The sequence below is a fragment of the Panthera tigris genome, chromosome B3 (genome assembly GCF_018350195.1).
Source record: "Panthera tigris isolate Pti1 chromosome B3, P.tigris_Pti1_mat1.1, whole genome shotgun sequence".
In the NCBI taxonomy this organism is placed as follows: Eukaryota; Metazoa; Chordata; class Mammalia; order Carnivora; family Felidae; genus Panthera; species Panthera tigris.
In genome coordinates this window covers 118,800,952-118,814,333 of record NC_056665.1, presented here as the reverse complement: position 1 = coordinate 118,814,333, position 13,382 = coordinate 118,800,952, and the positions used below count along the sequence as shown (strand labels likewise).

At 50.2% G+C, this 13,382-nt stretch overlaps 1 protein-coding gene across 6 annotated transcripts; it reads right to left on the bottom strand.

The window, feature by feature from the left end:
- Positions 1–265: 265 nt before the first annotated feature.
- VRTN (vertebrae development associated) lies at positions 266–11,041 on the bottom strand. Of its 6 annotated transcripts, none has more exons than XM_042987771.1 (3): positions 10,503–11,041; positions 9,676–9,840; positions 266–2,950 (listed from the first exon to the last, which is right to left on the bottom strand). In XM_042987771.1, exon 3 carries the CDS (start codon positions 2,947–2,949, stop codon positions 838–840), a length of 2,112 nt encoding a protein of 703 aa, XP_042843705.1. In that variant the 5' UTR covers position 2,950; positions 9,676–9,840; positions 10,503–11,041; the 3' UTR covers positions 266–837. The 6 variants fall into 6 exon arrangements, with proteins under 6 accessions (XP_042843705.1, XP_042843707.1, XP_042843706.1 ...); XM_042987773.1 differs by having other exon boundaries at positions 9,676–9,802; XM_042987772.1 differs by having other exon boundaries at positions 10,840–11,041.
- Between the last annotated feature and the right edge of the window lie 2,341 nt (positions 11,042–13,382).

Genomic DNA, 13,382 nt, shown 5'->3' with positions numbered 1-13,382 from the left:
AGTTACTCGCCTGCCTGGCCACCGTATGGTCTCTCACTGATGGGGCACAGGCTCCGAGGAGGGACTCAACAGAAAGACAAGGGTCCCCAAGAGCCAACCAGGCTGGCAGAGGACTGAAGCGTCCACAGCAGACGGGCCAAGCACCAGCAGAGACTCGAAGCTACCTCCCCCAGCCCCTTACCACACTCCTTGCAAGGGACAGGCCGGCACCTCCGTGATCCAGTCCAGGGCCTTCCCCTAGAGGTTCTTCCTGTATGCCCTCACGTCTCATGCTGAGCCCGGCACCCTCTCCTTTGGGGGCACCAGAGAGAAGCCACTGACCTGCTCCACGTTTGATTTCTAATGTTCCTTTGGGAAACAGCTTTGAGTAAGGGGGTGCCAACCCCCAAAAGAAACTGAAGACCTACATTCTGCTTAATGGGACAGATCGCCATGTTACAATACTTCTTTCGTCCCCAGGAAGAGCTGAAAGCAACTTCAGCTAACCGAACCCCCACCCCAAACGTACAGTTTCCAACACCAGCCAGGGGGCCCAGCCAATCCACTTGAATCAAAACAAAAAAAACTAAAACCAAGACAACAATAAAAAGCAAGAATGGCAAACAACTGAAATGGAGAACGTTTCTGGTCTTGTAGCTGTCCACAGGAGACCAGAGGGCTGATGTCGGGCTCTGTCTGCCGTAGAGCCAAGAAACAACGCAAAGCTGCCCTTGGAGTCAAGGCAGACACTGTGGGAGCCAGAGCAAAGGGCATCCTGGCCAAGCCAGGCGTCAACTTAGGTCCCTGACCCTCTGCAAACGGGTCCCCTCTCCTCCCAGCCCCCTTCACACCTCCTTGTCAGCCATCAACCAGCGTGAGGCCATCGTAGAGTGCCCGCTTCCACATGTAGTAGGTAGAGCGGGCAGTGAGGGGAAAGAGGGCGCTGAACTCCTTGAAGGAGGGGAAACTCTTAGACTGGAAGCGTTTCTGCAAGAACAGCTTGGCCTGGGCCTTGAACTTTGTGGTGGCGAGCATGTCCATCACCAGCACTTGGCCGTCCCTGCCACCCGCTGCCGCCTCGGTCACAGGGAGGCTGCTGTGGGGCCGGCCCTGGGCCGTGGCCCCCTCTCTGGAAGGCCCTCCCTGGGCTTTCCCCGGATCCTCTCCTGGAGAAGACCCCACCCGCGGGGGGTCTCCCACAGGAGGGGCCGTCACAGCGGTCACATCCCTGCAGGCTTCTTTCTCCTGCTTCTCCTCAGCTTCCATCCCTTCTTTGCCCAAGCTGGGGGCCTGCATCTGGAATTTGGACAGGCTTCTGGGCCAACTCCGGGCAAGACTCTTCCAGACCCAGAAGGTAGAGGGCGACAGGCTGGGGTAGCGGAGGCGGAAGCGACAGAAAGGGAGGTGCCCGCTCAGCACCTGCTTGCGGGCAGCCCTGCGCAGACGCCTCTGCCAACGGGACAGGGGCACCTTTGGGGGCAGGAGCTCACGGGGGGCGGGCGGTCCCCCCGCAGTCGCTTGGCCCGGCCCCTCTCCCACCTCACCCTTCCAAGGGAGCAGGGCCTCCTCCGGAACAGACGCTGGCTGGGGAGCCCCGGCCGTGGCGAGGGCCGGCGCCGGCTTGAAGCCGGGGTTCCTTCGGAGGGCCTTCCGGCGCCAGTTGTAGTAGGTGGACCGCGAGATGCCGGGGAACCTGCGTTTGAAGCAGCGATAGGGTACCAGTGTGTTCAGGGAGATGCAGTGCTCCAGGTACAACTTGGCCCGCTGCATTAAGATCATGCCAGGGCTCGACACGGCCAGCGCCGAGCATCCCAGCCCCTTGGCGATCTGCTCGTCCGGCAGCTTCTCCAGCTCCTCCAGCACCTGCACCTCCTTGGGGGCCAGGGCCTGGCAAGTGCCAGAGCCCAGGAGCTCTTGCTTCCAGGCGTAATAGGTGGAGCGGGAGATCTCGGGGAACCTCTGGAGGAACTGCTGCAGCGGCACGACGCCCCCGCGGTGGAAGCTGTCCTGCAGGAAGTGCTTGGCGGAGAAGCGCGTGGCCACCTTCTGCCGGTGCTCCTGGGACTGCCGCCGCCAGCGGTAGAAGGTGCTCTTGGTGACGCTATAGCGCTCGCAGAGGTGGGAGTAGCTGAGGCCGGGCTCCTGGTTGAGCAGCGCCAGGGTCTTGGCGGGTGGCGGCAGCGGGGCCAGGGCTGGAGGCGCTGGGGGCAGGCCGGGGTCACTCTCGGCCTCCACCTCCTCCAGCCCCACCACGGGGGCAAAGTACTGGTGGCGGAAGAGGTGGCTGGTGAGGGGCTGGCCGGCCCACATGATGTGCAGCGTGGCGGGCACGTGGTCGCAGCGGCGGGGCCGGATGACGCGGTTAAAGTAGGGCCGGATCTTGAGGTTTCGCATGGGGTAGATGGAGTAGATGTTGCGGCGCAGGACGGAGGCGAGGGCGTACAAGTGCCACACGTTGGAGAAGCTGTTGGGGAAGCAGGTGGCCTTGACATCCGCGTCGAAGATGGCCTCCAGCGTGGCGGATGGCAGGCTGGTCATCTCGGGGGAGTCCTCAGAGCGCAGGGAGTAGCGCACGGCTTGCAGCATCACCTTGGAGTCGATCATGCCCTGGAGGTAGTAATGCCGGTGCAGCAGCATCTCCACCACCGTGCGGGCCCGCAGCTCCAGGCTGAAGCCCGCATCGCCCCACAGCAGCACGCTGGCGGCCTCGAACAGCAGGCTGCCCTCGCCTTTGCACACCAGCGGCAGCATGTTCCGGGGAGCGTCCTCCGGGTACAGGCTCAGCGCCACGGAGTCCACCTCCAGCACCTGGGGGCCGGAACCCCCCTCTCGGCAGGTGGGGAGGGTGAAGGACGACAGGACTTGCTTGGCCTCCAGAGCAGCACCCACGAGACCCTCCAGGCCCTCGGACTCCACGGCCTCCTGCAGCTCCTGCAGCACCTGCTGTACCAGCTGCTCCCGAGACGTCATCCTGCCAGGACAGAGGGCAGAGGGCAGGGTCAGGACAAGGTGCCCAGAGACCCAGCGATGGTGTCCTGCCACCTTCTCCCTAAGGAGAGTGCCCACCCACTCCCATTCCCCCAGAGGGTGGGTGTAACAGCTAAGGGCCTCCCGGGGGGTTAGTCACTCCCCAGCCAGCGTCTGTTCCGGAGGAGACCCTGCTCCCTGGGAAGGGTGAGGGGGGAGAGCGGCCAGGAAAAGCAACTCGTCTCTGCAGCCTGGCTTTTGATAGTAGCTTGAGCAAGTCACTTAAGCTCTCCATTATTCTGGTTCCTTTTCTGGTAAAACGGGATGATAAGAGTATCCACCTTATACAGTTAGTGTGGGCATAAAAGAGACAATGAAAGTAAGGAGATATGTAGCTACACACACACACACACACACACACACACACACACACACACACACACACACTCATCTTTAGACGGTGCCCGGCACACAGGGAAGCACTACAGAAGCATTAGTTAGCTATTACACAGTACATATTTTACAGTACAGCCATAAAGGTTGTACCTCTGTACCTGTCCAAAGACTTACAGTCTCAAAGAGCTACAATTGGTCTGCCTTTCCCTAGATCAGTGCTTCTCAAAGTATGGTCCATGGACCCTTGGGGTTCCCGGAGACTTTTTCAGGGCATCTGCAAGGTTTTTTTTTTTTTTTCCTAAGTTTATTTATTTTGAGAGAGAGAGAGTGCACCATCGTGGAAGGAGTAGAAAGAGGGAGAATCCCAAGCAGGTTCCGTGCCATGAGCACAGAGCCCGACGTGGGGCTCGAACTCATGAATGGAGAGATCATAACCTGAGCCAAAATCAAGAGTGGGACACTTACCTGAGCCATCCAGGTGCCCCATGGGGTCTGCAAGCTAAATTATTTTCAGAACACTAAGATATATTAAGATAACACGAAGTTATTATTTCCGTTTTTCATTGTGTTAATGTTGGAGTAAAACTGTGGTAACAGCATGACTCATGCTATGCTATGCTAGCAGTCATGTTCTTCACCACCATGTACTCAGGGAGAAAAAAACCAAAAGGCTGGTGTCACTCAAGAATGTCCTTGATGGGGGCGCCTGGGTGGCTCAGTTGATTGACTTTGGCTCAGGGTATTATCTGATGGTTGAGGGCATGATCTGATGGTCCGTGGTTCGAGCCCTGCTTCAGGTTATGTGCTGACAGCTCAGAGCCTGGAGCCTGCTTCAGAATCTGTGTCTCCCTCGCTCTCTGCCTCTCCGCCCGCTCATTCTCATTCTCTGTCTCTCTCTCTCTCTCTCTCTCAAAAATAAACATTAAAAAAAAATGTCCTCGACGAAGCAGTAAAGATTTTTATTTGTATTTAATCACAACCCTTAAATACATGACTTTTCAATTTGGGGAGTGGCAAAGTGGGGAATACTCATTTCTGCTGCACACTGAATGTCTCACATGACAATTGTTTGGTTTATAGGATCAACCAGCCGCTTTTATCATGGAATATCACTTTTACTTGAAAGAAAAATTGAGACATTACTCATTTAGATTTGGGTATATTGGGCAGACATCTTCTCAAAAATGAATAAGGTGAGCCTGTCACTTCAAAGAAAACTGTTGACAATTTGCTGCCAGTGAAATTTGGGCTTTCATTTGGAAACTAGAATTTTGGGAAAACCTGTATCCACTACAGTGAGCTTGACAGCTTCCCAATACCTAAAGACTTTACTGATAAAATCAGTAGTGACACTAACAAATGTAACTTTTCATCCTATATAATGGAATTGTCAACATTTGAAGATCTACATCAATCAATGAACTGTATTTCCCCAAAAAACAATGGGTGATGTTACAAAGTCACATACAAGTAAAAGATCCAGTCAAAGCATAAAACAATGGACTTTAACGTACAAAAACTTCACGGATATTGTTTCAGTTTCTACATTATAACTAAACTTTAAGGAACTGCTACTTGTCAAGTGTTGGTGTAGTTATCAAAGAATATCCACTGAACAAGCTATCGAAATACTCTTCCTTTTTCCATCCACATTATCTGGCCAAAGTTGGATTTTCTTCAAAAACTACCAAAACAATTTATCACAAGAGATCAAACAGAGATGGATAGGAGAATATCTTTGAAACTAGATAGTATGTGGGTGCCTGGGTGGCTCAGTCAGTTAAGCATCCGACTTCAGCTCAGGTCACGATCTCACCATTCATGGGTTCAAGCCCCGCGTCGGGCGCTGTGCTGACGGCTCAGACCCTGGAGCCTGCTTCGGATTTTGTGTCTCCCTCTCTCCCTCTGGCCCTCCCCTGCTCGCACTCTCTCTCTTTCAAAAATAAATAAACATTAAAAAAATTTTAATTAAAAAAATAAACCAGATAATACAGAGATTTAAAAACATGTCAAAGAATATGCACTCTTCTCACTACATCTTTTCTATTCTGGAAAAGTCATTTTTCACAAAAATGTGTTATCCGTTGCTGGGTCACGGGGTTGTTTCAGAAATATTTTCTAAATTCCCCAGTTTTAATTTTGAATACAATACACTTGGTAGATATAACCTATATACACAAAAGGTCTTCAGATCCTCAAGTTTTAAAGAGCACACATGGGTCCTGAGACCGAAAAACTTGCAAACTACTACCCTAGAGAAAAGAGCTTTCTCAAAGGGATGGAAGCCTACTCACTGTGCTAACACAGGTCTAATAATTAGGATCGATCAAGCATTTAGTATTTGCCAGGCACTGTCCTCAGCCTGACAGCCATGTTTTAGAGTAGGCACTACCCTCACCCCCAATTCAGAGGAGAGAAACCTGAGAAAAATCCAACTCAGGCTGATGTGCCGTAGGTCATACAAATGGTGTGGCCACTATCAGGGCTTGAACCCAGATGCCTTAGCGTCTGTGATTCATCTCCATTTTAAACTACCAGCCACCTTTTCAACACAAACATCATCCTAATTACTGGTACATTTTCAGCGTTGCCTTGCAAAGCAAAGTAATATTCCTTTTCCCACACTGCTTTTAATTTTTTTCTTTTAACGTTTATTTATTTTTGAGACAGAGAGAGACAGAGCATGAACGGGGGAGGGGCAGAGAGAGGGAGACACAGAATCTGAAACAGGCTCCAGGCTCTTAGCAGTCAGCACAGAGCCTGACGCGGGGCTCAAACTCAACGACCGCGAGATCATGACCTGAGCCGAAGTCGGACGCATAACCAAGCGAGCCACCCAGGCGCCCCCCAACACTGCTTTTAAATTAAAAAGGAGAGCACTGTCCGCTCTCAGATCTTTGCTCTCAGAGACTGATAAATTGCTTTAGGTTAGCCTTAGGTCTAAACACTGCCTTTGGGTCTATACATCTGTCAGCTCATCAAACTGCACACTTAAAGGGGGTGTGCTTGAGTGTAAATTATGGTTCAGAGAAGTTTTGAAAAGAAGTCTGCAAAGCACCAAAGGAGTGCCACCAGAATTTTACCGGACAATCATAAAAAAGCAAGCTTTTCAAAAATTAGTAATCAGGCATGCCTGGCTGGCTCTGTTGGGAGAGGATGTGACTCTTGATATCGGGGTTGTGAGTTTGAGCCCCATGTTGGGCAGAGAGTCCTTTCAAAAAATAAATAATTTTTTAAAAAGTTAAAAATTAGAATCCCCTTTGGGTAAAATTTCTTGGCTGTAGATTTTTTTTTTTTTTTAAACGTGTATGCTGTGACAGATCTGGTCTAACCTCTCACCAAATTTCAATTTTTACCATACCATTTGACCCTGGAGTTGTGCTTTTAATCCGTTCGTCTTGTATGTACTTTATGTTTACCTTTCAGGGGCACCTGGGTGGCTCAGTCGGTTAAGTGTCCGACTCTCGATTTTGGCTCAAGTCATGATCTCGCCTATCTTGAGATGAAGACCCCAGTCAGGCTCGGCTGACAGCGCAGAGCCTGCTTGGAACATTCTTGCTCTCCACCAACCCCCCCGCTCCGAGCCCCCCCCCCCCGCCCTGCACGCTTGCTCTCTCTCTCAAAATAAATAAATCCTTAAAAAATAAAAAACCATTAGTTTTCATTCAACTCAGGAAATAATGTCCTATCAATCCTTGGTAACATACGCGAGAAAAAGCTGAGCCCTGAAAAATAAACTGTCTACACAGAAGAGCTTTTTCATTCTGGCAGACAACAAAGATGCTTGAGTTTTTTTTTCTTACAGGTCACGGGAAGAACGCGCTGTACAGCTGCCTGGACATGAGCACTGTGCTAGATGCTTCGCCAACAAAATCATGAAAACAGCCACCGCTTACTTATACTTACTATGTGCATCTAATTAGGTAATTCAACCAAAATCTCAGAAAAAATAAGGGGACAATTAATTTAAACTGCGTGGGTGCTTCTTCCTGCCCTTCCTCTCAAGTCTCTTTTCCTGAGCAACACCACGTTCCCTCTGGTGATTACAAGCTTCTGTGGGCTTCACGAGGGGTGAGCGTTTTTAGAAGTCATTTTGTTTCTGTGTGGGTCTCACCTTCCCCCCACGTGAACTACGATCCCACCACACCTGTACCATTGCTAGGATGGCTATTCTTAGTTCACGCCTGGGGAAATGGAGGCTTGGGGGTTAAATAACTTTCCCAAGACCACACAGCTATTAAAGCTATAAAACTTAAGCAATCTGACTCCAGAGTGCCCCTCCTAACCACTGTAATTTCACCACCCAGGGGAATATATCACCCAAAATGCTTATGAGCCGAAGGATCCAGGAACACAAGGATTCTTGGAGCTCTGAGACAAATCTGGCCGTTTTACAGATAAGGGAACTGAGGTCCAGAAAGGTGAAGACCACTGGCCTGCATTCAAGCAGCAGTATCCGGATATCTCCCAACAAAATGTCCAGATATACCACACTTCCTTCTGCACAAACCCCACCCCTCCTCCTACCCACTCTTCCCCACCTCAGTCTCAGTCCCACCCAGCTTCACTCCGCCCAACCTCATTCGCCCAATCTCATCCGTTCCTCTTCCCCAAAGAGGTAAGAGGAGATATGAGTAGGGACTACCCCCCCCCCTTCTGTTTTCCTCAAAAGCTTACTGAGAAAAAGCAGCTCCCTGGAGAGGCTCTGCACCCCACATCCATTCAGGAGGGTCTGGACTACCAGGAGCGGACAGTGCGGAAAGGCCAGAGGCCCTACGGGAAAGCCAATCATCCTTAAGTAGACAATTGGTTGATGGGGTTCAGGTGCAACAGTCCTCCACAATGGCTCTCTGGAAGTGCAACGCAAGGCAGAGCTGGCGAACACCAGGTGCGTTCGTGGAATGAGGTGCGCAGAGAGTGAGAGCTAATCTATGGGCTTGGCTCAACTGGCCTCCCTGACCCCACAACTCTGGGAAGGGATCAGAGAAGGTATGAAACCGAGGTTTACAGGGGCTCCCCTGGCTTGAAGTTGGAAGGAGATAAAACAGATCCAGAAAGCACCCCGCCGGCATCTTAGTGCTTACGAAGGGCTCTGGAGCCAAGGAATAAATGAAGGGACACTGTCAACTCCGCAAGAGACCTAAAGCCTCACCTTCACCAAAGGCAGCTTTCCTCCTCCCTCCATCTCCTTATTTCAAGCATACGGGGTCTCAGAGCCCAGGTCTGGCCTCTGTCCCTCCCATTCTAGGAGGAGTCGGCCAGGGTTCTAGGCAGGGTAAGGGAACGAAGGGCCAGGAATCTGCTAACACAATACTGGCTTAAGTCTCCTCTGGCCTCTAGAACAATCTCCTTCCCTGCCAGCCTCATCCTAGGCTGTGTTTGCTCACCAAGGACCCCGTGTTCTCCCCATCCCCTCTTTTCTCCCCATTCCTCATAAAGTTGGCTCTGCAGTCTCCACAGTCAACCAGGCCCAACAAGGAGCAGACACTGCCACGCAGGCCTCAACACTCAGCAAGACCGGATAAGACCATGGTAAACCCGCTGGCATCTCACCTGGCCTGGCTCCGGGCCTCTCTGGCCTGCCCTCCCAGCTGGCCAGGATATGTCCCTGGCTGGAGGGAGCGCCAGCCATCTTGGCTCCTTCCCTGGTGGTCAGAAGGCCCAGGAGGGCACGGGCGGCCACGGGGGCTGGCTGGGGTCAAGCAAGTCCATCAGCTGTGACTTCCCAAGGAACCTCCCACAACCAAGGGTAACGGGAGTGCCTTCGGGCACCAGGGTGGGCCTGAAGCCACCAAGCCAACCAAGTCTGGGGAGTTCGGGAGTTCCCAAATTTAGTAGCTCCAGTGGACCACGTGTCTGGAGAGGTAGAGGGGGAGTGTGGCCCACGAAGGGAAGCAGTGCAGGCCGATAGTCGCCCCTCAGGATGCCAGGAGGCAATGGGTGGCTGGGGAGCAAGCTGGCTGGCCCCGGGCTTCTGAAACAAGGGATCCGACCCGGGAAGCTCTGAGAGCCTGGGGAGGGGCCGAGGACGGATGATAGTGTAGGGTGGGGAGGGGAGATAGGCCGGCGGGTGGGGGTGGGGATGGGGCTGGAGGTGGGGGTGGGGAGAAAGAACTTGAAACAATGCCTCACTTCCCCCCTCCACACACACACACACACACACACACACACGCACACACACACTCACACAAGCTTGCAGCATCTTCCCAGAGTCACTCTTTGACCCTTGGGTCCTTTTTTTGGCCCAAGGCCAGCCCTCACTCCCCTGGGGCCTCCAAGCCGCGCAGGGCACCCACTCTTCCTAATTTTGAAGAAACTTCCTAGTTTACTGACCTCGAGGGTGGCCCAGAGCCCTGGGGGCGTCCACTTCTTTCTCCAGCTTCCAGCTTGGGACATTTAAGTCACCCTGCGGCAGCGTCCCCAGCCGAGCGCTACTCTCACTCCAGAACTGGCTTCGTATCTGTAGTGGACCATTGAGCATGGACCGTCTACAGCCAACTGGCCGGTGGAGAAGAGGCTTAAGCCACTCCCCCCAGGAAATCGCCCACCCTCAAGTGCTCTGGTCCCAAGATGAAAGAAGTGCAAATTCGGGGGTCACTTCCAATGGTAAAGTGATAGCAGCTATTGTCTCCTCCGCTCTACCCAGCTGGGCGCGTTAAAGCGCCCAGACCTAGTTCTGAAACAGACCCCAATCTGCCCAGGGAAAACTTGAAAGAAAGTTGAAAGATTTCCAAAGAGTTTGGGGCGGGGGAGGGGCTGGGGAGGTTTAGATAGAAAGACCTAAGGAAGAAAGTCTATGGCCAGGCTTGAGGATAGGGGTAGGGGAGCATCGCTGGAGCCCAGAAACTGGCCTTGGATGAGTGCGTAGACTTTGGGGCTTTCTGGACCTGCAAGATGTTTCTCCTCCTGAGGCAGTCTCCCCATCCCTGGCGGTGCTGGATGGGGAGGTTGGAGAGCTCACTGCCCCACCTTGGCGCAGGCCCCACTTTCTGCATGGGCTCCGTTCCCACCTTTCTCTGAGCATCCCCCAGGCGTGGGGCTCAACACCTCTCACTCCCAAAGCGTGCCTGGGCCAGAATCGCTTCTGTCAGGGGCCAGAGCGCTGATCCCCACGACGCCTAGTTTCCTGAGCCCCACAGGAAGGCGGGGTTGTGCGGTACCTGGGCTTCCGTCCCTCCCGGCGGCTCATCTCGGCCCAGGGGCCTCAGATAATCCAGAGGAACCAGTCCAATCCGCCCGTCTAGTCCCCGCTGGTGGGGGAGGTGAAGGCCGCCGGATTGCAGCCTTTGGTGGTAGCTCCCCCCAGGGGCTTTCCTGCCCGGCTTTAACCCTTTGGAGTGCCGGGGCTAGCCGCTCTCCGCCCGGACTTCATTCCACCCACCTCCTCTCTATCGCCTGACCCCTGGCTACCGGTGTAAAATGCCTCCCCAGGGTCGGTTATGCCCCAGCTCCACAATGATCATTTGCTCTTCTGCCAATCATGAGCCCTACACTTACCACCTAGATCAAAAATCCTTTATCGAACGCTCGTGCCCAGGAGCACGGGAGAAGGGGACCACCAGATGTGAGCTCAAGTCCAGTCCCTGGATCATAATCACATCAGCCCCACCCACCATGATGGCAGCCGCCCGAGGCAAGCTGCTTAGACGGGTCCTGGACTTGGATTTGAATGCCAGCCCTGCCCCTCACTAGAGTGTGGCCTTAGGCGAATTGTTCAACCCTTGGAGCCCTGACTTCAAGGTTACCGGGGCACAAGCTTTCCCGCAGAGTTGCGGCATAGATTCTAGGAGATGATCGATTTAAAAGCCTTCAGAACCGTGCTTGGCACGGATCAAGCCTGTTCCAGTCCTCAGCCTCTCCAGTTAATTTGAATTTTAAAAGTTTCAGAGAATAGTGGTTATCTTGTAGAAGAAAGAGTTGAATACTTTTCCTTTCCAAATTATCCTTCTGTGTTGACATTTTATAAGGAGTCTACGTTACTTGCTATCATTTTAAAAAGCGATGAAGATCATTTTAAATTATTTAAAAGGCTAATGGAATCTTTAAAAAGTATTTTTTAAAAAGAAACCAAAGGTTTGTTGATGCTTCCACCACCAAAGTAAGAGTCTTTTTTGTAGACTAATTGGGAAAATTTAGAATAATTGGAAACTTTTTTAAAGTAGAAAGAAGAAAAAGTTACCTATAATTTCATTATTTAAAGACAGCGATTGTGAACATCTTGGTATATTTCTTTCTAATCTGGATTTTTTTTTTTTCCTCTTAGACTTACACAAATTAAGCATTCTCTTTCCAAAAGATCCAAATGGTACAGAGTAAAAAATAGAGTAAATTGAGCAAGTCTTCTCTTTCAGTCCCTAACACATTCTCTTCACTATGCTTATCTGCCAGCTCTTTTTCTGTGCATTTACAACACGTATAAATTTCTGGTCTTTCTCTGCATATTTTTGTTCTAACAACATTTTTTAAAGTACTTTTGATTATATTATATGCATAAAAAATAATGTATTATTCAAAACACATGTAAATTTTGGTTCAGAAATTTACGAAAGGATTCAGGATTCAAATTTCAGCCCCTTCTACAGTTTCTCTCTCCAGAAGCAGCCAATGTTGTTTCTAGGGTTTCATTCCAGAAATATGCGTAAACAAGCAAATCTCTGAGAGAGTGCTTTTTTTCTTTGAAGCACAAATGGTAGTACGCTAAACACTCCTATGCACCTTGCTTTTCTCACTTTATTTTTTTATCCAGTCACCGTTGTCCAACGACATGTAATGAGAGCCACACATACCTTTACATTTTCTAGTAGCCACAATAAAAATATTTAGAAGACAAAAAAAAAAAAAGACTTTAATTGAATGGACAGAGGGGTGATTGAATTGGACAGGTGAAATTAATATTTTGTAAGTAGGTTCCACGCCCAATGTGGGACTTGAACTCACGACCCTGAGATCAAAAGTCAGCTGGGTGCCTCAATGGGTTAAATGTCCAAGTCTTGGTTTTGGCTCAGGTCGTGATCTCATGGTTCTAAGATTGAGCACCATGTCGGACTCCACGCTGGATTCTCTCTCCCTCTCCCTCTCCTCCATGCATGTGTGCTCTCTCTCTCTCAATCAAATAAATAAATAAATAAAATAAAGAGTAGGATGCTCTACCAACTGAGCCACCCAGGGTCCCCAATTGATATAGTTTATTTAAACCAATATATCTGCAATATTATCATTTTGACAAGAAATCAATATAAAAATTATTAATGAGAGGAGCGCCTGGGTGGCTCAGTTGGTTAAGCATCCAACGTCAGCTCAGGTCACGATCTCATGGTTCATGAGTTCACTGCTGTCAGCACAGAGCCCACTTGGGATCCTTTGTTTCTCTCTCTCTCTGCTCCTCCCCCCCTCACGCACACACTGTCTCTCAAAAATAAACATTAAAAAAGAAGAAAAAAATTTACTGAGATATTTTACATTTTTTTTTGTACCAAGTCTTCAAAATTCAATGTATATTTTCCACTTAAAGCAAATCTCATGTAGAACCAGCCACATTTCAAATGTTCTGCAGTCACAAGGGGCTGGTAGCAAACGTATTAGCACACATCTCGATGCAGCAGGAGCCCCATTTTCGGAATTAACATAAAGTACTATCCGGGCCTCTGTTGATGCACATTAAGGTCATTTCCATCTTTTGCTCTTAAACCAAGCTACAACCGATGACCTTGCACATATGTAGGAATAGCTATACTTCCAAAGTGTGTTTCAGTAGTAATTTGTATGGATTTTGCAAATTTCCCTCGCTTGAAGTTGTACTGATTTATTTCCCTGAAAACAAAGTAGGAGAGTGCAGTCTCCCTCCCCCTAGTAATGTGTTACCATGTTTTTTTCTCTGCAAATCTAGTAGGTGAAAAATTAGTCCCTCAGGATGGTTTTAATTTACATTTTGTTAATTATGAGTAAGGGAGAATATTTTTCATATATTTTTGAACCATTTATGTTTTATTTCCTGTGCATATTCTTTGCCCATTTTGCTATTGATTATACACCTTTTTCAT